Here is a 24,415-nt window from a genome sequence, read left to right as displayed (position 1 = left end):
CCCTGGGATCATGACCCGAGCCGAAGGCAGAGGCTTTAACCCACTGAGCCACCCAGGTGCCCCGAAGGCAGAGACTTTAACTCGCTGAGCCACCCAGGTGCCCCCTTAGTCTAAGTTTACACTAGGTACTATGATGATCTCCCTTTTACAGATAAGGAAACTGAGCTTGAACTTAAGCGACTTACCTGGATCTGTGTATGTTAAGAGGTGAAGCCAGGGTGTTAAGAGATCAGCTGAGGCCTAGTAAGCATCTGAAGGGCTTATTTGAAAAATCGATTACAATCAGACTGTGTCCAATCCAGCAGATGGAAAGGGTCCCACAGGAGTTTTACAAAGTGACTTCTGTAGGCAGAAGGGAGTGGGATCAAGAAAGTTGATCAGGCAGATTACCTAACTAGTGCTGATCAGGTGATTCCTGACTGGCTGGTTTAAGATGCCTTTTCCGGGAGAGGCAAAATTGTAATTAAGTCCCAGTTTCGTGATGCGGGGCTTAGCCTAAATGACTCCATTTTGGGTCCGTTGTCTTGTTTTCAGCAAGGGTTTGATCTGACATCTCGCTTGCAACCACTGTACAACATTTTCTCCTTGGTATAGAGACATTCTTGGAAGTTACCTTTAATGTGTTAACCATAAACCTGCTTGGCAGCAGGGGTGGGGAAGAATAAGGAGACCTGCTCCGTTTACTTCCCAGGACCCCTCTCCAAGGTCTTCCATCTCCCTCTTTTTCTAGATGAGACTAAAGGAGGACCCCACCGCCTTGCGTTCACTCTGCCTTCAATCACAGCCCCTCCCGCAGGAAAGGGGACAGCTCATACCTCATGCACCAGGGTTCCTCCCTGGATGGCTTCTCCCAGATAAATCAGGCTCCTCTGTAATCTCAAGAAACCTGACCCGGGGTTAATCCTTAAATTGTCACCCACTACTCAGGCTTCCTGGGCAAGGGGGCATCTTTAAATAATCAACAAGCATGCACATGGTTTGCACTGGGTGTTGTGAATTTTAATAAGCGATCTACAGGTTAAATAACCACCCACCCACAGTGGTCCAGGATTGGCCCTAAGAAACCCAAATGAAAACAACAAACCTTTTTACCATTACCAAAAAAAAAAGGCACTCTCTCTCAAGTTTGCTAGAGTGATTACATTAACTCACTTCCATCTCTGGCCTTTAAAGTACTGAGGACCCCATTGGAGATGTAAATGTTAGCTGGGAATGGTGACTCTCACCTTGGCAAAGCTGCAGGCCTGGCACCTTGCAAGCCTGATGGAAGGAGAGTCAGGTGAGTTTTGAGCACCTGGGTCAGGGTGAGACCTGGTCTGGCTCGCTGTCTGGGAAGGGGGAGTAGGGAGACCACTGTGAGCAGGGCCAGGTGGGGGTGGGGGGAGGGTGGAGTCAGTGTGGGGGGCCCAGGAGGAGCTAGGTAGCTGTGCAGCACCCTAAATGTTAGGGAGACCTTCACCGAAACCCAGGAGGCTTGTGCCAAGGAGGGACCAGGCAGCCCAGAGAGCCTTTCAGCTGGTGTTCCTGGAGCAGCTGCCCCAGGGCCAGTTCCCCGTGAGGCGCTGCGAAGGGACACCATGACCTCACCACTTACCCACTTGGCCCTGCGGACAAACCTCCTCACTGTCTTTCCCGGGGAGTAACCTAACCTTGGCTGCAACCCGCTCTGCCCTGTCCCTTCACCCCCTGGGAGACAGGACTTGGCACTTCCTGGCCTTCCTCGGAACGAGTCCACTTGCCCTAGAAAGCACTGGTAAGAGTATAGGTTTTATTGAACATTTCAGGGGGGAGCTTTTGGATTGTGTACAGCTGCAAGAAATGCCTCCAGACTTTTGCCTCCCATGGCGTTGTCCTCCTTCCACGCCACAGCGTCTCTTCTTCCCAGTCTCCTGGGTTCCAAATCTCTCTTAAACCCTCCTTGAATTCACTTTTTCTCATGCAAAGCATTTCGGCTCAGTCTCCACTCCCCGACATTTGCATCCTCTGGCTCATTATTCTGCATAACAGAGAAACCTCCTGGGTCGGGGGTGGGAGTAAGTAAGGGCATTTTCCCCAAGTCGCACCTGTGTATGGCCAGTGGCATTTTTAATGATTGATTTTTCCCAGGGAAAAATCCTGCTGCGTACTCGGGTAACTCCTGCGGCCAAGGCTGACTTTAATCTACCAACATGTCCTCTCTGAATCGAGTTGGGAAGACGGATATAGTACACCATTATATACTGTTTCCTTTCTACAGATCTAATAGACGTAAAGAACCACAAGACCATAAACAATAGCAAAATGTCATAAAATAGGAAGTGATGAGTTTTGAGTAGTACCACCTTTAGGAAATTTAATTGTTTTATATAATTTTTCAAAAACCTCTGTAGTTCTAGAAAGCCCCGATGAATCTGTAATGACATTAAGCAGAGCAGTGTTAGCTTTGCAGCTACAGTAGAGAGGGGGATAGATAAAGGGTTGCAAGGAAGTTCTTGGGGTTGGGAGAAATGTTTGTGACCTTGATTGTAGCGATGGTTTCGTGGGTGTATGTAGGTTAGAACACATCCAATTGCACAGTATATGCAGGTCTTGGTACATCAATTAAATCTCAGTGAAGTTGGAAAAGGAATTTTAATTAAACAGTTTTAAATGCTTTTCAGACTGCTCAGCTTTCCAAGTTAAGCCTAAAGATACATGAGAGCTACATTTTTGCTTCATGCGTTTTCTTTAAGTAAGTTATGGGGTCATGAATGATTTGCCTACACATTTATTTTTAGGAACATACAGTGCCATATATTTAGGGTTGGGGATAATATAAAAATAATTCAATTTCAATCGGCCTCATTTCCACTATAAATTTAGGATTGTATCAGATCACTGCAGATTCTTTTTATCACCGAGTCTGTCATTGTAATTGTGGATAAAGTAGTCTTTGTTATGCCCGAGTTTTCGAGAGACCACCAAGGAGCCAACACCGATGTAATCACACAAGGGTTTATTTGACAAGCTTAAGCTTGGGCCCAAGTATACCCGACACAGCGGAGTAGGAACTTGGACCCCAGGTGACATGCTTAAGCTTGGGCCCAAGTATACCCGATGCAGCAGCGGAGTAGGGACTTGGACCCCGAGGCTAGTTAAGGAAGGGGTTTTTATGGGTCATTGCAAGAGGCTTGGTGGCGGGAGAAGTTTCAGACTTTTCTGCAGTAAGCTGATTAGCTGTTGCCGGGGTGTTGCAGGGTGGGGTACTTTCTTGGAACTAAAGCAGGGTGGGGGTCCCTGGAACTAAAGTAAAGTAGGGGAAAGTTCAGCCCTTAGTCACAGGGGCCTGAGATGGCTGCTGAAGCTAAGATGGCTGCACTTATGCTAAGGCTAAACCTGAGGTGGGATGGCCTTAATTTTCTCGGCCTCCACAGTCTTTAGGGATTCAAGATCACCCCATGAAAGAACACTGGAGAGAGACTAGGAATATCTAATCCGGGAGATCGTATTAATCCTTTCAGAGAATATTTTGAATAATTTTAGGTCAGCTTGGTATGCGAAGTTGAACACCTAAAAAACTGCCCCAAAATGAAAACCCAGTCTTTGACTAGTACTTTATTCTTTGATTTATTTAAACCAAACAAAACCAGCTCACCCATTCTGCCCCCACCTCCAATCTCTGGCAAACACCAATCAGTTCTTTCTATGAGCTTGTTTAAGATTCCACTTACAGGAGAGAGAGAAGATCTGGTGTTTGTCTTTCTCTGTCTGACTTATTTTACTTAGCATAATGTCCTTGAGGTCTGTCCGTGTTGTGACTAATGGCAAGATTTTGTTCTTTCTTGTTGCTGAATAGTACTTCAGTGTGTGTTCTTTATCCGTTTATCTGTTGATGGACACTTAGCTTGTTTCCGTATCTTGCCTATTGTAAATAATGCTGGCGTGAACATGGGGGTGCAGGTATCCTTTCAAGTTAGTGTTTTTCTTTCTTTCAGATAAATAGCCAGATGTGGAATTGCTCGATCACGTGGTAATTCTATTTTTAATATTTTGAGGAAACCCCATGCTGCTTTCCACAGTGGCTGCATCGATTGGCATTCCCACCAACAGTACACAGCTGTTCCCTTTTCTCCACATCCTCACCAGCACATATTATTTCTTGTGTTTTGCTAAAAGCTGTCCTAACAGGTCAGAGGTGAACTCTCGGTGTGATTGTGATTTGCATCTCCCTGTTGGTGAATGGTGGTAAGAATCATTTCAAGTACCTGTTGGCCATCTGTGTGTCATCTTTGGAAAAAACGTCTCTTCAGATCTTCTGCCTTGTATTTAATTAGATTCATTTTTTTTCTTACTGAGTTTTATGAGTTCTTAAGAGATTTTGGATATTAGCCCCTTATGAGATATATGATTTGTAAGCAAAATTTGTATTTTGTAAGCAAAAATGTTCCCCCCATTTGGTAAGCTGCCTTTTTGTTGATGGTTTTCTTTGTGCAGAAGCCTTTTAGTTTAATGTAGTCTACTTGTTTATTTCCTTTTTTTCTTTTTTTTAAATTTTATTTATTTATTTGACAGATAAGAGATCACAAGTAGGCAGAGAGGCAGGCAGAGAGAGAGGAGGGGAAGCAGGCTCCCCGCTAAGCAGAGAGCCCGATGACATGGGGCTGATCCCAGGACCCTGGGATCATGACCTGAGCTGAAGGCAGAGGCTTTAATCCACTGAGCCACCCAGGTGCCCCGTTGTTTATTTTCTTATTGAGGTGTAATTCACATAAAATATTCGTTTCAGGTGAACAACATAGTGATTCAGTGTTTGTATACACTGCAAAATGATTGCCGCAGTAAGTCCGGTGATCATACAGTCTGGATACCATACAAAGTTAATATGCTATTATTGGCTGTATTCCTCACGATGTACCTTACATTTCGTGACTTAAGTGCAAGTTGGTATCTCTCGATCTTCCTTCACCTTTCTACTCCCTTTCCCCTTACCTCTGGCAACCACCAATCCATAAGTCTGCGTTTGTGTTTGCTTTTGTTGCCTTTGCCTTTGGCGTCCGAGTCAAGAAATCATTGCCAAGACTCACGGCAAGGAGCCCTCCTCCTTGTTTTCTCCTAGGACTTTTATGGTTTCAGGTCTTATGTTCAAGTCTTTAATCCATTTTGAGGTACTTTTTTGTGTCTGTTGTGACAGTGGTCCAGTTTCTTCCTTTTGCTTGTGGCTGTCAAATGTCTGTTTTTATGCCAATACCACACGTTTTGATTACTCTAGCTTTGTGATACAGTTGGAAACCAGACAGTGTGATGCCTCCAGCTTTGTTCTTTCTCGAGAGTGCTTGGGCTCTTCAGGGTCTTGTGTGGTTCCATACAAATTGTAGCGTTGTTCTAGTTCTGTGAAAATGTCCTTTGAATTTTGATAGTAATTGCATGGAATGTGTATGTTGCTTTGGGTAGTATGGACATTTTAACAGTATCTTCCCAATCCATGAGCATGGAATATCTTTCCATATGTGTCTTTTTCTTTCTTTCTTTCTTTTTTTTTAAGATTTTATTTATTTGACAGAGATCACAAGTAGGCAGAGAGGCAGGCAGAGAGTGAGGGGGGAAGCAGGCTCCCCACTGAGCAGAGAGCCCCGTGTGGGGCTTGATCCCAGGACCCTGAGATCATGACCTGGGTGTAAGGCAGAGGCTTAACCCACTGAGCCACCCAGGTACCTCTCCAGTATCATCTTAAACTTTGATTCTTATTACCTTCACTAATGATAATGAGTATCATTTTTATTTATTTATTTATTTTACTTATTAAAGATTTTATTTATTTGAGAGAGAGAGAGACAGATAGTGAGAGAGAGCACAAGCGGGGAGGAGAGGGAGAAGCAGGCTCCCCACTGGGCAGGGAGCCCCATTTGGGGCTCAGTCCCAGGACCCTGGGGTCATGACCTGAGCTGAAGGCAGAGACTTAACCCACTGAACCACCCAGGCACCCCACCATTTGTGTCTTTTTCAATTACTTAAGATCTTACACATTTATTTTAGAGCACAAGGAGCAAGGGAAGAGCAGGTGGGGAAGAAAAGGGCGGGGGAATCGCAAGCCGACTCCATGCCCAGCAAGAAACCCTATTTCAGGCTGGGTCCCACGACCTGGCATCATGACCTGAGCCAAAACCAAGAGTCCAGTGCTTAACCGACTGAGCCACCCAGGCACCCCTCTTTATCCATTTTTTTCATTAATGTCTTGTAGTTTCCAGTATACACATCTTTTCACCTTGGTGGTTAAATTTATTCCTAAGTGTTTTATTGTTTTTGATGCAATTATAAATGGTACTGTTTTCCTAATTTCTCTTTCTGATATTTCCTTATGAATAAGGGCTATTTTTAACAACCAACTTGCAAATTCCCCTAAAATTGAGTCATCAACTCTCCTGAGCCTTTATGAGCCTACTGTAGTGGACCATTAGGTGTTTTGTGTCTGTGTGTGTGTGTGTATTTGTATCTTGTGAGATAGCACTTAAATGCCCCCGTCAAGTGGGTCCTGCTTCTATGTTCCTGGAAACTGTCTCAGCAGAATGTCCCCCACCAGTTCCCGTCCTGTGCCTTGCGCTCTGTCTGGTCTAAAAGCTACAGGAAACACCATGGTGATTTCATGGACTTTATAATCTAGGCAGTGAAGGGGAACAGATTCATTCATCCATTGTACCTATCCATCTGTCCATTCATCTCTCCATATAATCATTCACCTATCTTTTCTCCCACCCACCCACCCATATGTCCACCCATCTGAACGTTCACCAGTCCGTCCCTTCATTTTGCTTCCGTTCACCCACCCGTTAAGTCAATACGTGCCTGTTTATGAAACCCCTGTGGTGTGTCAGGCATTGTGCAAGTGTTCCCAAGATGTATAAAGCTTGTGCTCCACCCTGGGGAAGCTGTGACTGGAGAAAGGTGAATAGATAGTAAGAAAATCCACCATAAAAAGCATGTGCAAAGTGCTTTTGGACCAAGAAGAAGGAACCAGTAACTCCACGTTTAGGGTGAAAAGTGGGTTGGGAATGGCTTTATAGGGACTGACCCTAGGCCGGGGTTTTAGGATCCTGAATAGGCTTTTGCCAGGCAGTGGGGGAGTGACAGCGCCATGAGCAGAGAGGACTATGTGTGCATTGAGTGTAGGGTTTGGAGAGCCGGCATATGAGGCTTTTGAAGTGTGAGGACCCCAGGATTGTCAAGAAGGGGCAGAAGGCTGGCAGTCAGGTTTTGTTTCTAGGAGAAGGGATCATCCTACTAAGTGGGGGGGGGGGAGGGATGAGGGGATGAGGGAGGACATGCCCAACCAGCAAAACCCAACCCACCAGCAGGGACTGAAGGTTAGTGCGGCATGGAGCCTGTGGTGTGAGCAGTGGACCAGAGGTGTTTGTAGTTGGGGTCGTGGAGACAAGGCAGGAAAGGAAACAAATGTTTAAAGGCAGCACCTGTGTGCCAGGCCCTGTGCTAAGCATGTTAGAAACCTGTCTCTTCTCACAATAGATACAATAGTCCTTATAATGGGTAACAGGTGAAGCGTCCATCTTCCAGAAGTGGAAGCTGAGGCTTGGAGAGAGGTGGCTTGCCCATGGTCATGGAGCCTCCGTGTGCTCTGTGTCCAAACACATGTGGGGTTTTTGAGGTCCCCTTTCTACTTACTATCCTCTCAGTCCTATGAAGAGGAAATGGAAGCGTGAGAGGTCACACAGGTTTCTGAGGTCTTGGTTGGGCCTGGTGGGGCCAAAAGTCCTGGGAGGCCTCTGCCTGTTGAGTGGAGCTGAGGCCTTTGGGCTGGGTCGGGGGTCTGGGAAGCACCATTTCTGATACCCCTTTACCTGTGGTCTACAGATGAGGGGACTGTGGACATTGGGAGGGTGGATGGAGGCTACTACAGAAAAAGTCCATTTATGAACAGACTGGAGAGAGGCCCAAATCCTCACTGAGGGGGTCGTTAGCCCCTCAGGGGTGGTTGCCCTGCCAGGCATCTCTGAACAGTTGTTGTGGTGTTTGGGAGGTTTGCTGTCAAAAAGGGTGTTTGTGGCAGCCGCCCCAACCTCCTGGAAGGGCCTGAGTCCCCTCGTAGCTACCGCGGAAGAATATGTGTGGTTAGTTAGTAATAAGCATAGGAAGGGGGAGAAAATACTAGAGAACTTTCCAGTGGACTTGGACCCTGGGCTCTCTCAGAGCTACCAGGCTCATGGTTGAGCGTGGTTCTGACCTTGCTCCCGGGGCTGCCCTGGGTGAGAGGAAGTACCTTAGAGGGGACCCGACTTGGCTCTGACGTGCCCAGTAAGCATTCCGGTCTTGTTCCTTATGTGGCCTCATCCGACTTTCCAGGGAGGCCCAGGGGAGACTGGAATACACATTTTGCTGATATGAGCCCCGGTAGCGGTGGGCCAGGCTTCCTGGGCCAACTGGGGTATCCCCTACTATTAGCTGTGTGAGCTCACCTTCTAGAGCTTCTGTTTTCCAGTAAAGGATGGGGAGATGATCATTCGCTGAGTCAATAAATAGTAAGCACCTACTGCATGTGAGGCACTCTACTAGATGTTCAGGGGGAAATGCGGTGAGTAACACAGAATTTCTGTCCTCTGGGAGCTGCTCCTCCAGCGGGGAGAGAGAGTGTCGATGAGATCGCAGGTGTAGGACACTTGGCACCCAGGAGGCCCTCAACAGAAACAGGCACCCCCTTGTAGTATGGGGTCTGATCAGGTGAGGAAGTGAGGGGCATGTGCTCTGTGTCCCGTGAAGTATGGTGCAGAGCAGCTCTTGTTCCAGGAGAACAGAGTGGCAAGCAAGGGAATCCGAGGCCTTATGTCATGGAGTGGGATAAGCAGAAACCCACGTGCTCCTCCTTGAGATCACCCCAGCCCCTTCCAGCAGGTTCACCAGCCTCGTTTACCTTTCTGAAGCCACCATTTCAAAACCTCTGGAGCCGGTGTGCGCATCCACCTGTGGCTTCCCGTGCTCCTGACAGACAATGCCACCATTGTATGGCCGTGGGGCTGTTCCCAGGCCTCTCCCTTGGGTCTGCTACACAGGCTTGCCCTCCTCCAGACTGGAAGGGCGGGGGCGCCTTACTCCTGAGCATTTCCCAATTCAGAGACAGTCATGCAACGGTAACATGTTACATTGGCATTTCAATTTTTACGGTCGTGATGCTGCTGAGACACCATGTTTGCTTTGTGCTGGGGTGACATGGGAACGTGTCGGCCCCCCTCTTAGATGTGCGGGTCCTGAGTGACAAGCAGCCGGCTCTGTTCCCAGGGGCAGGACAGTGTGACACTGTAACGGCTATGATGGGGTAAGTCTTGCTCTTTCCCCGCACTGCCAACACGTGTGACCTTCTGCGGAGTGTGGTTCCTGTGGGGGCCTCTCCATAGCGGTCTGGCGTTTCCAGGAGCCAAAGTCACTGCTTTAAAACCCTGCATCCATTTCCTGGGACATTGGGGGAGTCATTTCAGCTCACGGAACCTCCCCTTTCTCATCTGTAGAGTGAGGGCAATGAGATCTGCCTCGAGAGTAAGTGGGGCATGAAAGGAATCGTTGTTTGCAAAACTCCCATTGTAGGTGACCGTCTTCATGGTGATTAGAATCACGACCAACATATGTACCGTGTGCCAGGCATGGTGAGATTGTCTCCTTTCAACCTCAGAATAACCTGAATAGGTGGTTGATTCTTTTTACAGATAAGGAAAATTAGCTCCGATGGTTTAAGTATTTGGCAGGAGAACTCTGCCAGGAAGTGGTCGAGGCAGGTTGGTCTGATTCTAGAAGGCCTTCTTTTATTTGACTCCTTGTAGACCTTTGACCGATGGGAGTTCTTATCCTCGACAAGACTACAGCACGAGCAGGACCCAGCACGGGTGGGCGCTCAGACAACGTTGGCCTAATGCGTCAAGGTTTGCATGTGACTCAGAAGCAATTTATCTTGACTTGATATTCAGAGTTCAAGTAGGAGTAAGGATGGTGCCAGGATGTGGAGGAAGATAGAAATCCTGAGTAATGAAATCCAGCAGTGGGCTCCTCCCTCCCAATGCTTCAGTCTTCTGGCTTGAGAAGGATATATATTCCTTGGTATTAAGAAGTTCGTGTTACCTATGCTACATGTATGTTATGTGTTCGTTGAGAGTTGAGCGGGCAGTATTATTCTGCATGTGCTCAGGTGGGGATTGTAGAACTCAGTCATGTCTCACTCTGTGCTCCTGGAGCCCAGCTTTCTAGCAGCCTTACCTGGCTGGAGACGGGCCCAAAAGCCTAGCAAACCTTGGAGCAGCTCAAAGGTGTGCCACAGAATCTTTCTACACGTGTACGTTTGTTGATGGAGAAGTGTCTTCAAGATTCGTGCTTGATTCATACCCAAAATTTACACCCAATTTTAAAGGACTCTGGGCTCTTTTAAGGAAGGCTCAGCACACCTTAAGGTCATCCTGACATGTATCAAAACACTATAATTCATAGTAATGTCTGTGAGCCATCAAGAATAAGTAAAATTGGGTTAATTTAAAAAGCAGGAATCATAATAATCCATTTAGGAAAGTTTCCCAGTAGAATAGCTAAGTATGTGTGGCTTTCAGAAGTATAAACTCCCAGCAATCTAGAATGACTTATTCCCCCAAACTTAGATAGCCAGTGTTTATTAATTTGAATATTAATAACCACTCCTTATTTCATACTATGCGCTAGACGCTGGGTTAACCACTTACACACATGCTCTCATTTAGTAACCCCGTATGTCCCCGCTGCACAAGTGAGGGGCACAGATGCTCTGTGGGGCTGTGACTCACCAAGGCCACCCAGCTGGTAAGAGGCAGAGCCAGCTCTCTGCCCTGGGCCGTGCCAGCTCAGGAGACTACAGACACGCTGCCCTCGCAATTACTGCGGTCGATGGAAAAACCACACATGACCTGAGTAATGCACCAGGTGGCAAAGATGGGGGTGGACGGAGAGTCCTCGCCCTTCAGGGTGGCCGTGAGCACCGAGGACGCTGAGCAGAACCGGACTCTTCTTCACAGAAACCAGGCAGCGGGGCTGCTGGCCCAGCCCTGCCCCTGCTGTGCTGTGTGATCTCGAGCAAAAGACTGACTTCTCTGTGTTCCACTTTCTCCATTGTGTGGGGGACACCATTTCCCCTGTTTGAGTGGTGGTTTCGAGGCAGTGGTTTTAAACAAGGCGGGGGTTCTTTGCCGTGTTCAGGTACTGAGTGAACACTCTGTATGTTGTGGCAGTGTCCTTTTGGACTTCAGAGCCATCAGAACTAAGGCGTTTAACTGCATACCGCCTTGTGGTGGGAATACTGGTTGATGTCATGGCGGAAGCCTGGGGCCAGATCTCTTGAATGGGGGCCAAACGGTAGCATTTCCTTTACAGCGGATTGACTACAAACCACCTCCCAGGCTACTGATGGGTTTACTTTAATCTCACTGGCACTTCCTTCTAAGAGATCTATTTTGTTCTCTTTGTTCTGGAAAGTCTGTCCGCAGGCCATCCACTGCCTTCGGGATCCTTCCGGCTGTCCGGCTGTCCGGCACATGGGTCCGGATTTGTGGTGGAGTTCTGAATGGCACCCACATTCCGTGCAGTCGCTTTGTGAAATTGTTCTCCGGTTTCTTGGAACGCTACCCCCACCCCTTCCAGGAGGGCTAATTGCAGTATAAATTTAGCAACATTCTTATCCCCGTTGATTTAACAGAGTGCAATTATTATCAGTTTTCTTGTTACAACTAATAATCGGGTTTTTTGACTTCAATCGATCTGTCAAAATTTTCCCTCTTTGATTGCAGCCTCTGTGATACGGAGTGATGGGGAGTTATAAGCAAACAAATGACGCACTCCTTGAAATTCTGTCAGGGGTAATAAGTGAATCAAACCAAATTCACTCCTCAGCTGTCATCGCCTTCCTTCCCTCTTTTATCTCTTCAAGCCTTTGACAGCAGCTTCTCTCCCTCACTGAGCACTTCTGGAGTACTGAGTCCCCTGTTAGAGGGGCTGAGGGGAGAGGCAGACAGTGAGAGGAAGGAATCCGTGCAAAAGGCTCCTCGCACAGTAGTGGGACGTTGTCCTAGAGCTATGCTCTAGAATGATCAGATTTGGAGCTGGAGGCGGGAACAGTGCCTGTATTCTTTCCTGCTGCGGGGTTCTTTTTCTGGTCCATGGCAACTAGAAGTTCACAGAACAAGGAACAGTGGGCTCCCGGGTAAGAGCATCAGCAGACCCCAGTCTCTAGAAGTGTGGGGACCGCGAGGCTCTGGAGCAATTGTTTCTGGGATCCTAAAGCTTGGGCAGGAAGCTCTGCATGCGTTAGCCCTTGCTTAGTATCTTTGAAACACATACTGTGGCCTTTTTTTGAGGTGCCAAGTCTGACGGAGCCTTTGACTACAGATATTGTGAGTTGATTTTCCAAGGGTGCCCCTTGAAAGAATGGCACTCACTGCCTGAGCTACTGAAAAAGCGAGTGAGAGCGATGGGTCTGACTTACGTCCAGGCTTAGCATGGCCCCTGAAAACGGATTCTTACAATAAATGTGTTTTCTTGTGACTTCTTTAAAAAGTTGAGGACTGGGGAGAGGGGAGGGGAGGGGACACTCCAGATAATTAATGATTCTTGTTGGATGGGTCCTGATTAATGAGCTTGAGCCACGGAGTGATTTATTTTCTCTGTCTCTTCCTCTGAATCAATAAAGAGATTTGAGAGTCTGGTTTGAGGATCCGCTGAGAGCCTACATTCTTATCTCAAATGTAATCAGTTTCCCAGAGATTTGCCCTCTTTCTCTCTGGTTATCTCAACCTGGCAACCACGTATTTTCCAACTGCCCTGTGTCCCCACCTTGGGAGGTGTTACTGAGCAGCAAAGATGGACGGGACACGGTCTCTGACCACAGCTGGCAGGAAGGGTGGGAAGGTAGTGCTAATGTCCATGTTATCTACAATCTCTGTGTTATGTGCAGCTCAGGATGCAGTTGGGAAATCTGGGGTGACTTCATGGAGGGACTGACCTAGGAATTGAGCCTTGCGGGGTGACCCTAGGTAGCGGTACTCAGGCAGGCAGAGATGGGGAAATGTGAGGTTGAGTTTTCCTGAAGATGATCGTAATTATTACTACCGAGCATTTGGTATGGTAGGCCTCTTAGCTCCTTCAGTCCTTCTGATAGACTGGCCAATCTTTTCTGCAAAGAGCTAGATCATAAATACTTGAAACTTTGTGGGCCCAAAGCTCTCTCTCACAGCTACTCAGCTGTGCCACCGTGACACGAGAGCAGATAATGATGACAAGTGAGTGTGGCCGTGTTCCAGGAGAACTTTGGTTACAAAAACATTTGGTCACCTGGGTTTGGCCTGGGTCATGGAATACCAGGCTGTTTTATAAGACATTTGATATAATCCCCATTTTAAGGAAGGTGAAACTGAGATACAGAAAGGCTCATAGAAATTGACTTGCCCAGAACCGAGGGCCTGCTTGACTTGGTCATTTCTAAAGCCCATCCTTTTAACTTCCACATGCACTGCCTCCCCCAGAAGCGTTGGACACGATCTGGGGGAGAGTGGGTGGATCTTACTGCCTTGAAGAGCAGTGTAGAAAGTCTGAATTTAATTCAGTGGGAAGCATGGTGCCATTGATGATTTTTTGAACAGGTGATAGGATTAGAGCTGTGCTCCAGGAAGACTAAGCATGGTGGCAGATTCTGTGTCCTTTTATATATATGAGCTCATTTCATCTTCCTAATAGCCCCATGATGTAGGTCGTATTATCCCCATCTTATAAACAAGGACACCGGGTCAAAGGGCGTGGAGGTAATTGGCATCGTGGAGGCTATGATTTAAAGCGAGCATGTTCATTCGAGACCTCCCCTCTTTACCATCCCACTCCACTGCCCCCTCTTCCCGAGCCCCAGGGTGGGTCAGGCCAGGAACTTCAGTGAGTCTTCACCACTGCTTCTGAAGCAGGCCTTATTATGCCCATTTTCCAGCTGAATAAATGGAACCTCGCAGAAGTTGAGTAACTTATCCAAGGGCATGCAGACGGCAAGGGATAGAACTAGGTTTGGGGTTTTTATGTATTTTTAAAATCTTTCAGTGAGAACATAACTGAATAGAAGAATGAGCCTAGAATCCAGAGGTGGGTATCATGGAGGAGGTAAATGATTTGAATAACTTTTGTGTTTGTATTCAGAGAAGCAACATGGTAGAAATGTCCAAGGGTTTTCGTAGCCCAGATGGGTTCAGATCCTGGCTGTGCCACTTACTCATGGCCTGGACAAGTTACTGCTTTACCTCTCTACATTTCAAATTTCTGCTCTGAAAAAAAGAAATAATAATATCTATTTCATAGGGTGAGGAGTAAATGAACTAATATGTGCAAAATGTTTATACCAATGGATAAACATCTATAGGCATGTAGTAGGCACTGTATGGTGGTTATTAAGTTCCTACTCTGCATTAGGCCTTTTTACCAAATATTTTTTTTTTTAAGATTTTATTTATTTGGGGAGGAAGGAGCAGAGGGAAAGGGACAAGCAGGCTGAGCACAGAGCCTGAGATCCCACGACCCTGAGATCATGACCTGAGCCGAATCACATTAGGCACTCAACTCACTAAGCCACCCAAGTACCCCTCACCTTATATATTTTTTTCCAAATGTCTGATCACTCAGTCGTCATAACAGCTGACAAGTAGATGGTATTGATCCAGTGTCACAGATAAGAACAACTAGCCTCAGTGCAGTTAAATAGCTTACCTGAAATCCTACAATCATTCGCCCACAAACACATATCGAGAACTAACGTGCTAATGCTACAGGTACCTTGGAAACATCAAAGAACAACACAGATCCAAATCCCTACCCTGTGGAAACTCCAGAACTGGGACTTGAACCCAGGTCTGCCTTTTTTTTTTTTTCCTTTTAATGTTTTTTCCCCCTCCCTTAACAATTTAATTTAGTGATCACTGGTGTTTAGGGTTGGCCATTTGATGTTCGTGCCTCACTTCCGTAGCTTTCTCAGTGCTTACAAAATTGAGACTGATCGTCCTTGGGAGTCCTAGGGAGGCAAGTATCGTGGATTTAAGGATGAGACACCTTGGACCCCGGTGTGGCATAACCCCATCCCGCATTGGCCTCTTCAGCCGTGGATCTCTGCAGGGGCAGACCAAGATTCAAGTTCGGGGCTGGGAGGAGACAGGGGTGTCTGTTCTCAGCTCGGGATGAAGCAGGAAGTGCAGCTCTATCTTGCCCTATCTTGGGAGGAGGCTCTCCCTGTCCCATGTGGCACAGCCAGAACTGCAGCCTCCCAGAAGGCTCCTAGGCGCTGGCCTGCTGTCCCCATTCTGTGAGCCTCGAGGGGTGGTACCCCATTGTGTGAGGTTATTCTGGACTCGTTTGAAGAGCCAAGTGGAGGAGAGAGTGGGGGTGAGGTAGGGCTCCCACCATTCTAGGAGTCACATGGAAGATCTCAGAGCAGCCCTGCTGGAAATACAACAATCCCCTCCCTAAGTTGCGGGATACCTCATGTGACTTAGTATATGAACTTGTTGCTGCAAATGTATGGGTCAGTCAAGGTGGGGTATACTCTTTGAGCCATCACTGTAGGCCGGAGAAATGTGCTGTTATATGGGGCCTACATGTCGCTCCACAGACGAGCTGGAGGGAGGAGGAATCTAGGAATCTGTCGTGGAAACTATCACTCAAAATTGATGAGGTTTCCAATTTTGTTTGTTATTTGGCTTATTTCAGCTGGGAGAAAGTTTTCAGGTGCGTTTTCTTATGCTTAGGAAAGATGTTCTTGTAGGGACAGAGCAGGGTGGGGGCAGGCAGGCAGGGTTGATTTCCCGATCCCATGGGTGACCCAGCCTCTCCCTTTCAGGCTGCTGTGCACACACCAGTGCTGTGTTTCAATATGTTGGAATTTGCTGGGTTTTTAAAATTATTACTAGTCACAGAATCCCAACAGTGGAAATGAGGCTTTTAAATTAAACCGATTACATTTGAGCTGATTGCAAGGTCGTCAATAACGCCACTCACACGCGAGTAATTGAAGGGCTCTGTGTTTGCGTACTTGGCTTCTTTACAAGGGACCCAGGCTCCTGAGAGCTTCGCTAACTCAATAGCCCTCCTCACCCTGAAATGGCCCATTAAAAGATGCCTGTTGGGTGGTAACCTCCCCATACGTTTTCTCAATAAAGAGAAAAAGATGGGAAGGGGGGGTGGTGGCGGCGGAGTGGGGGGGGGGGCTTCTCTTGCATTTCGAGCCACCGCCTCTCAAAGCCGTCTGGAGCAGACTGTTTAGTTCTGTGTCCCCGTCCCATTCAGGCCTTTGCATGCTTTGAAGCTTTCTTTAGCTTTTCCCTGCGCCTCGATGGCAGATCTCTCAATAGGCAAAAGCCCAGCTGAAAGGCCCCTCCGCACACGGCTCTGCATGTTAATGGCACTGGCTGGCCCGGGACAGCATGCTGGCGGGACAGGGGCTGCTGCGCAGGCCCCAGCAGCTGCCTCCGGCTCGGGGACAGGGTCTGAGTAGGTGGCTCAAGTTGCCTGTTTGCTTTCTTGCAGATCTATACGGACTGGGCCAATCACTACTTAGCCAAATCGGGCCACAAACGTCTCATCAAGGACCTCCAGCAAGATGTGACGGACGGCGTCCTCCTGGCTCAGATCATCCAGGTTGTGGGTAAGAGCGGGTTTTACGTTGGGGACTGAGGACTTACAGTGGAGACCTGGAAGGGGACGAGCCGGACAAGGGGCATGGAACACTGAAATCTCCCAGAAGAATACAGTGTTTCTGTCGCATGTGTTGACAGTTTACTTGATAACGTCTCATGCTTGGGGAAGCGTGGATACCAGCTTGCTTTTCCTCTTGATGCTCTGAGAAGTAGGGCTGGAGGGCGTGCTGGTGGTCTGAAAAGGGCTCTCTGCCCCTTTCTTGTCCCCTGTCTTTTTGGTTCTCTCTTCTCCCTCACCCCCAACCACCGCCACCCCCACACCCCTCTGATGGTACTTTTATTGTGGATTACTTTGGAAATATTTACCAAAAACAAACAAAAGGTACCATGAGACTGATTTAGTCCTGCCAACTCTAATTGGGTCTAAGAAGGCAAAGAATCAAACTCTGTAGAGGGCTGGTTCTGGTTTTACTACTGGGAGAAGGGAGCTGGGGCTGCACGTCAGGAAGAACGGGTTCATCCCGGGAAGGCAGGTGGGCACAGCTCTGCCTTGAGCCGTGAAGCTTACTGGGAGTGCCCCCCTGCAGCCCTGCCCGAGAGCTCCCCTGAGAGGCAGGTCAATTAGATGCCGTCAGGCTGACTGTTGTCGCAGGCGGCTTCCGTGGCTGCCTCATGGCAAAGGAAAAGGCATAAGGACAGAAGCCCCCACCCACTGGATGTGCGTTGCTGTGGGAGAGTTGCAAGTCTGAGCAGAATGACCTTTTACATAAAGTTGTAATTCTGCTCACCTCCGTGGAGATTGTACCTGAAAATCCAGGCAGGCTGGCCTTAGCTGGACACTTCTGGACTGGTGCTGCCACTCAGATCCAAGTGCCCCTGCCGTCCTAAAATTGATTTCTTAAGACTGGCTTGTGCTGGTTCCTCTTCTTCCTTCCTGCCCTGTGTTCGTCGTCTGTGACTGTGTAGCACATGGCCGTGTGTGTGTGTGTGTGTGTTAGCTCATGGTTTCTGGGTGTCGGAAGTGCAGGCATGGCGTAGCTGGTGCCTCCTCAAGGCCGCAGTCAAGGTATTGGCCGGGGCTGAGTCCTCATGTGGAGGCTTGACCGGGGAGGGGGCCCGGTTCCCTCAGTGTTGGCAGATTCCTCTCCTTGCGGTCAGAGGAGGTGAGTCCTGATTTCTCGCTGGCCCTTGGCTGGAGGGCTTTACTCTTAGAAGCCCCTCTCAGCTTCTTGCCATGTGGGTCTCCCAGTGTGTTGCTTGGATTGATTTCTTCAGTGCCACCAAGGGAGCACGTTTCTAGAGCAAATTGGCTTGCCATTTGTCATCTTCTACAATGTGACGTGATTGTGGGAGTGACATCCCACCACCTTTGCCTTATGGGGTTGGTTAGAAGCAAAGCCTAGGTTCTGTCACACCCCACAGGCGGGGATTACACAAGGGTTTGAAGTTAAGCGGGAAGATCATTGGGGGTGACCTAGAAGTCTGTCTGCTATACTTCTTCCCTTTCATCCTCTTCCTCTTCCCAGTTTTTTTCTCAAACTTTTCTGAGTATGGTTGGCACCCAATGTTACATTAGTTTCGGGTGTGCAATACAGCGATGGGACAGTTTTATCCTTTGTGCTCTGCTCACCGCAAATATAGCCTCCATCGGTCCCCATGCAGCACTCTTACAGTATCCTTGACTAAACTCCCTATGCTGTGCCTTTTCTCCCTGTGACTGAGTCTTTCTGTACTTGGAAGCCCATGTCTCCCACTCCCCTTCACCCATTTTGCCTACTCCACCCTCTGCCCCTTCCTTCCCCCCATGTCGTCATCTCTGACGGGAACCCATTTCTCTTCCTCCCGCTCTTCATCAATCCTGCCAATCCTTTACAAATTTCTCTCCATTTCCTCTACGTCCATATGAACTAGGGGACCCTTGCCTCATTTTACACCTGCAGACACTGAGGCTCAATGAGTCTCAGAAGCTCCCTATCACATCCATATCAGCCTGGAGGGGATTCTGGTTTGGGTTAGTTTGCTCCTAATGCCTCTGTTCGTTGCCCTGCTGTGTTATACCCTCCTGTCAATCCCGACACATGCAACCCAGTACAAGGATCTGGCTCCCTTCGCTTCAGTTCATTACGATTTCTTGAGCACTGACTGTGTGCTAGCATTGTGCTCCAAGGTAGGAATAAAGAGACAAATGTGCAAGACCAGTAACCTTGGACGAAGGAGTGCCATCTTCTTGCGGGGGTTTTCATAGAGGAGAGGACTTGCCCAGGAACTGAGTTTTGGTCTCTACATCAGCAGTGTCACGTGAGGCAGGACTATGGCTGCATCTTGGGGCTGTGTAGTATTTCTACCAGGACCTTCTCAGCTTTCAGCACTGGGAGCAAGTAGGAAAGGATGGAACCTAGAAGCCTTGTTCTCATCCCAGCTTCATTGCTCCCAACTATGGGACCTCACAGTCCCTTTCCTCTGCTGCCTCTGTTTCCCTGTCTTTAAAATGGGCACACCCTGATTTTTATGGCATTCTTAGGAAATGCAAGGTAGGTAGCAAACATGACATGTTTGGAAAGTAAAGCACTCTTGGAAAGCACTCAGTGGCCACTTCCTAGAAAGTTCTGAGTCCAAGGGTGACAAGGCCTTGGTATCCCATTAGAGTGTATCATGATAGATTCGTTCTGTCTGTCACGGGCTCAGAATAGATGAGTGGTAGCGTATATGTCATGAATTGACTAAGCACAGCACAACAGGGTGTAAGCTAGTACAGTGTTTGTCTTGCTCAGGAGGATGCTTCCCTGAATCTATTCGGAGGACATGAACCTCCCTAGATAGTGACCTCTTAGGGCCTGAGCTACTGGACAGATATCCCCGCCTCAAGTTAGTAACAGTGCCTGACGGTGCCGGAGGCCACCAACTGCCTTTCCCTCGGGCCTCCAAGAGAGGCTTGTTCCGCTGGGGACTCTGTAAGTGAAGCCAGATGTTAGTGCCTCTGTCTCTGCCCTTGCCTGTGCTGGACTCACCCTCTCTGCTCTGACTGTGGAGAACAGAGACCCAGAGAATGAGGAGCTGAAAAGGTAGCGACACTTAGGAGTCCTGCGTGACTACTTCTCTGGATTGTTTGTCACCTGGTTCAGAGTGTTTCATCTGAGCGTATCTTGTGAATTCAGATTTCTTGGTGAGGGAGGCAGGGCGGCGTTTTCTGACCAGGTTGTTCAACTATTGAGTTGGAATCCTCCCAAAGATTTTCTTTCACTAGGTCAAAATCTGCCCCCCACCCCTTGGTAGTATCTCCTTATAAGTACTAGTTCTGCCTTCCATGGCTATAAAGAATGACCATGATCTGAGACCACAAGAGCTTCAAAACTGAGGACAGTTGTGGATTATAATTATGGCATAAAATAGGAATCTATAAGTCTCTACTGACAGATACTTCAATCAGTGGAGAAGAAAGGCCTCCACTGTTTTGGAGAACAAATAAAGAGTGAGTTGCAACCATGATGGTAAAGATTAGTTAAGGCAAGAAGCAATGGATTCTGACATCAGAGGAGAAAGTTTGAGGAGCAAGCAATTTGCATGGTCTCAAAGTGTCTCTTCAGTGATTGCTTATTAGTTGCAAGGGAAATGCATCTACACAGGGGAGAATCCACTTCACGACCAGGAGATCAAAATTCTATCAGTGGCAAGGGGTAGATGGATATCATGTGCTTACTGATGTGACATCCCGAGAAGAACATAGCATCACTTATGTTGAATTCCAGGCAGGGATGGAAAACCTGAAACTAATCAAGAGGAATCTTAGATCAACTCGAATTGTGGAACATTCTATTTAAAAACAAATACAAAAAAACTGGCCTGTATTGTTCAAAAATGTCAGCTCTATGAAAGACCAAGCCTGAGAAATTGTTCCAGAATGAAGGAGATTAAAGAGATGTGACAACTAAAGGTATAGGAAGATCCTGGACTGGATCCTGTATGGGGAATAAAATGCCATAAAGGACATTTTTTAGTGTATTGCCAAAATTGGGATTCTATCAATGTCAAGTTTTTTGAATTTTATAATTGTACCGTGAGATAATCTCCTTGTTCTTTGTAAATGCATATGAAATCTAAGGGCAAAGGACATGATCTACATATTCTGCACTGAAAGGATTCAGAAAAAAAAATTCCATATACCTGTAAAGAGACGAGAGGGGAGAAAATGAGAAAGGATGGTGTGTGGGAATTCTGTGTACGATTCCTGAGACTTTTCTGTCCATTTGAAGTTCGTTCTTCCTTTCTTTTTCTTTCCTTCCTTCCTTCCTTCCTTCCTTCCTTCCTTCCTTCCTTCCTTCCTCTTTCTTTGTTTCTTCCTTCCTTCCTTCCTTTCTGATTTTATTTATTTACTCTTAGTGTGAGCAGGGAGAGAGGCAGAGGGACCAACAAAATCTCAAGCAGACTCCATGCCTAGCATGAAGCCTGATGCAGGGTTCAATCTCATGACCCTGTAGTTATGACCCCAGCCGAAATCAAGAGTCAGATGCCCAATTGACTGAGCCAGGTGTCCCCTGTTTAAGTGATTTCAAAGTAGTTAGAGAAAAGAACACCATTAAATGAAGGTCCATTGAAACTTATAGTCAGGGAGATTGTCCCTTTGGGGAACAACACCTTTCAAGGCCTGGGAGAGTATAGTACATAACAGACCAGTGGTGCTGTGAGACATGACCCATGATGGGGATAGGGGGTAGAATCAAGGAAGGAATCCTTGAGGAATTTACCTGTAAGCCAAGACCTCAAACTTGGAGTTGTCTAGGTGAAGCAGTCAGGAGGACATTCCTGGCAGAGGAAATAGTGTGCAGAGACATTTGGAGGGTAGAGAGCGAGACGGTCAAGAAGGCAAAATAAGGTGGGACTACCAGGCGTGAGGCAATGAATTCTGGGCTTTGCCTAAGCACAAAAGCTAGGGGTTGAAGAGTTGATTTTTCACATTGGGGAGGGCCATGATCAGAAGGGTCATGGAAATCTTAGGAAACCTTAGGCTTTTAAAGAAAGCCTTAAGTGGTTCGTTTGTTTGTTTCTTTTTAAATGAACATATAATGTATTATTTGTTTCAGGGGTACAGATCTGTGAATCATTACACATTTCACAGCACTCAACATAGCACATACCCTCCCTAATGTCTATCACCCAGCCACCCCATCCCTCCAACCCCCTCCACTCCAGCAACCCTTAGTTTGTTTCCCAAGATTAAGAGTCTCTTATGGTTTGTCTCACTCCCCGGTCCCATCTTGTTTCATTTTTCCCTCCCTTTCTCTATGATCCCCCGACCCTGCCTCTCAAATTCCTCATATCATTAAGATCATATGATAATGGTCTTTCTCTGATTGACTTATTTTGCTTAGTGTAATATCCTCCAGTTCCATCCACATCATCACAAATGGCAAGATTACGGTATTTTTGATGGCTGCATAGTATTCCATTGTGGTGTGTGTGTCTCTTCTTTATCCATTCATCTTTGATGGACATCTAGGCTCTTTCCATGGTTTGGCTATTATGGAATTTCTGCTATAAACATTTGGGTGCACATGCCCCTTCGGATCACTACATTTGTATCTTTAAGGTAAATACTCAGTAGTGCAATTGCTGGGTCATAGGGTAGCTCTATTTTCAACTTTTTGAGGAACTGTCATACTGTTTCCCAGAGTGGCTGCACCAGCTTGCATTCCCACCAACAGTGTAGGAGGGTTCCCCTTTCTCCACCTCCTCACCAACACCTGTCGTTTCCTGACTGGTTAATTTTAGCCTTTCTGACTGGTGTAAGGTAGTATCTCACTGTGGTTTTGATTTGTATTTCCCTGATGTTGAGCATTTTTTTCATGTGTCTATTGGCCATTTGTATGTCTTCTTTGGAGAAATGTCTGTTCATATCTTCTGCCCATTTCTTGATTGGATTATTTGTTCTTTGGGTGTTGAGTTTGATAAGTTCTTCATAGATTTTGGATACTATACCTGATATGTCGTTTGCAAATATCTTCTCCCATTCTGTCGGTTGGTTGTCTTTTGGTTTTGTTGACTGGGAAAACCTTAAGTGTTATGCACAGACACTAGCTCCAGAGTCTTCAGCTATCCCAGAGAGATCAATTCTGGAGACTGTGTGTCTGTCCCAGGAGTTGCGCTTCTCAGATAGTGGGGTGATTTGGGGCCCACACTTTTCTACCATTGCCTTCTGCCTGTTGGGCAGAAATGAACCTTTCGCTGCTGCCTTCTGTGACCAAGGGTCCAGTCTCCATTCGACCTCTTATTAGTGTGATTATCTTCTTGAGTCATGAGCTGCCCGAAGCCGGCAGTTGCCTGCCAGCCCATCACAATGCCATCGCCATGAGTTATTAGAAAGTCTTACGAGGCCAGGATAAACAGCATGAATCAAGAGGGAGAGACAGGCCTCCCTCCTCCTGCTTACATTGCTGTCACTCAGGAGAATGCCAGAAGGGGTTGGAAGGAGAGAAGGGGTGGGAGGCAGGGAGGAAAGAATAGAGAGAAGGATGGAATGATGAACAAAAGAGGATTGGAGAGAAGGAGGAAGCAAAGACAGAGGACAGGGGAAGAGCTTTCCTGTTAAAGGTGGAGAGAGTTGATAGCAGCTCCTTTTCCACCGCCGTTGGGGCTGGCTCTGAGCATAACCAGGATTTCAACCCTCTTTCCATTGATGACCTATTACCATTGTGTGTCTTTGGGTAAGTCCTCTGCCTTTCTGGGTAGCCAGTTTCTCTCTCCTCCTGTCGGCAGGTCTGTCAACTGCCCTATGCCGAAATGCATGGGCTGCTGAAATGCTCTCAGCCCTCTGAAAAAAAGTCCTTTGGAAAGCAATGAACTCGGTGCCGCTCTTCTTCCTTAAAAAGCTTTCCAATTACTGACTTGTCACCTCGTGTGCAGACAGGTTACTGCATTCGTGTGCTGAGAATGTCTTGAACATGCTGGAATAAATAAATTAGCACGGGCACTTAGGGATGCCAGTTTCAATCATAGCTGAGGACTTTGGGGACAAATGCCTTTGCTTCTTCGGTTATCTGTTTTTGGTTTGCAGCCAAAGGCCCCCTACCACAAGTTAATAAATTCAGTTCGAAAGACCAAACTCTTCTTCCTTCTTATCAGCAGAATCAGAGCCTCTGTTACTGCTCTAAGTATTTATGACAGCCATAGAAATTCTTGAGAATTTAAGGAAAGGAGAAGTATTTAAATTACATGAAATTGGAAACGAGGAGTTTCAAGATTTGTCTTGCATTTTTATTAAGCATTTGCATTGGGATTTCTGCATCTGATCGATCTCTTCCCGTATATCTTTAGAGTAGTCTTCCATGGACTCCACTCCACTGATTTATTTCGAATGTTGTAAAATGGCAAGAAGCTTATGGGAGCTGCGATACTTGAATTGAGGCAGTACCTGACTGTGGTTTGGTGACTGACCATGAAAAGGAAGTAGAGAGATGATGAGACCAAACCCTTTGGGTTTTTTGTTTTTGTTTTTGTTTTTACCCAGATGGTATATAAAGAATCTTTAAAGTGATTTCTTAGGATTGCAGTTATCTATCCTTCACTTTAATGGGCACTGATGACCTCATGCTGCATTGGGTCTTGATTAGAACCTAATGACTTATGACTTGGGCCGTCATGAGCATCTAGCTGGAGGATACCTTGAGCGGCCCGGATTCTCAAAAGTCGCGCATTTATTTTTCCGGTATTGTATATGAAAACCCGAGGTCCAAGTGCAGGCCTGACATCATCTCCCTTGTTTGAAGAAGTGCCATTTGTCAAGGATCTTTTTTTTT

The 24,415-nt window shown here is 47.1% G+C and overlaps 1 protein-coding gene across 2 annotated transcripts in view; it reads left to right on the top strand.

Moving 5' to 3' along the window:
* NAV2 (neuron navigator 2) overlaps positions 1-24,415 on the top strand; it is a 394,477-nt gene that overhangs the window by 106,516 nt on the left and 263,546 nt on the right. For both annotated transcript variants that reach the window (XM_080816815.1, XM_080816814.1), the window contains exon 2: positions 16,516-16,633. In XM_080816815.1, the coding sequence (XP_080672941.1) occupies positions 16,516-16,633 (118 nt within the window). The remainder of the gene's footprint in view (positions 1-16,515; positions 16,634-24,415) is intronic.

Source organism: Martes martes (assembly GCF_963455335.1).
Source record: "Martes martes genome assembly, chromosome: 10".
Classification (NCBI taxonomy): domain Eukaryota; kingdom Metazoa; phylum Chordata; class Mammalia; order Carnivora; family Mustelidae; genus Martes; species Martes martes.
The sequence above is the reverse complement of the archived record's forward strand: the minus strand, read 5'-3'. Positions and strand labels throughout refer to the sequence as shown.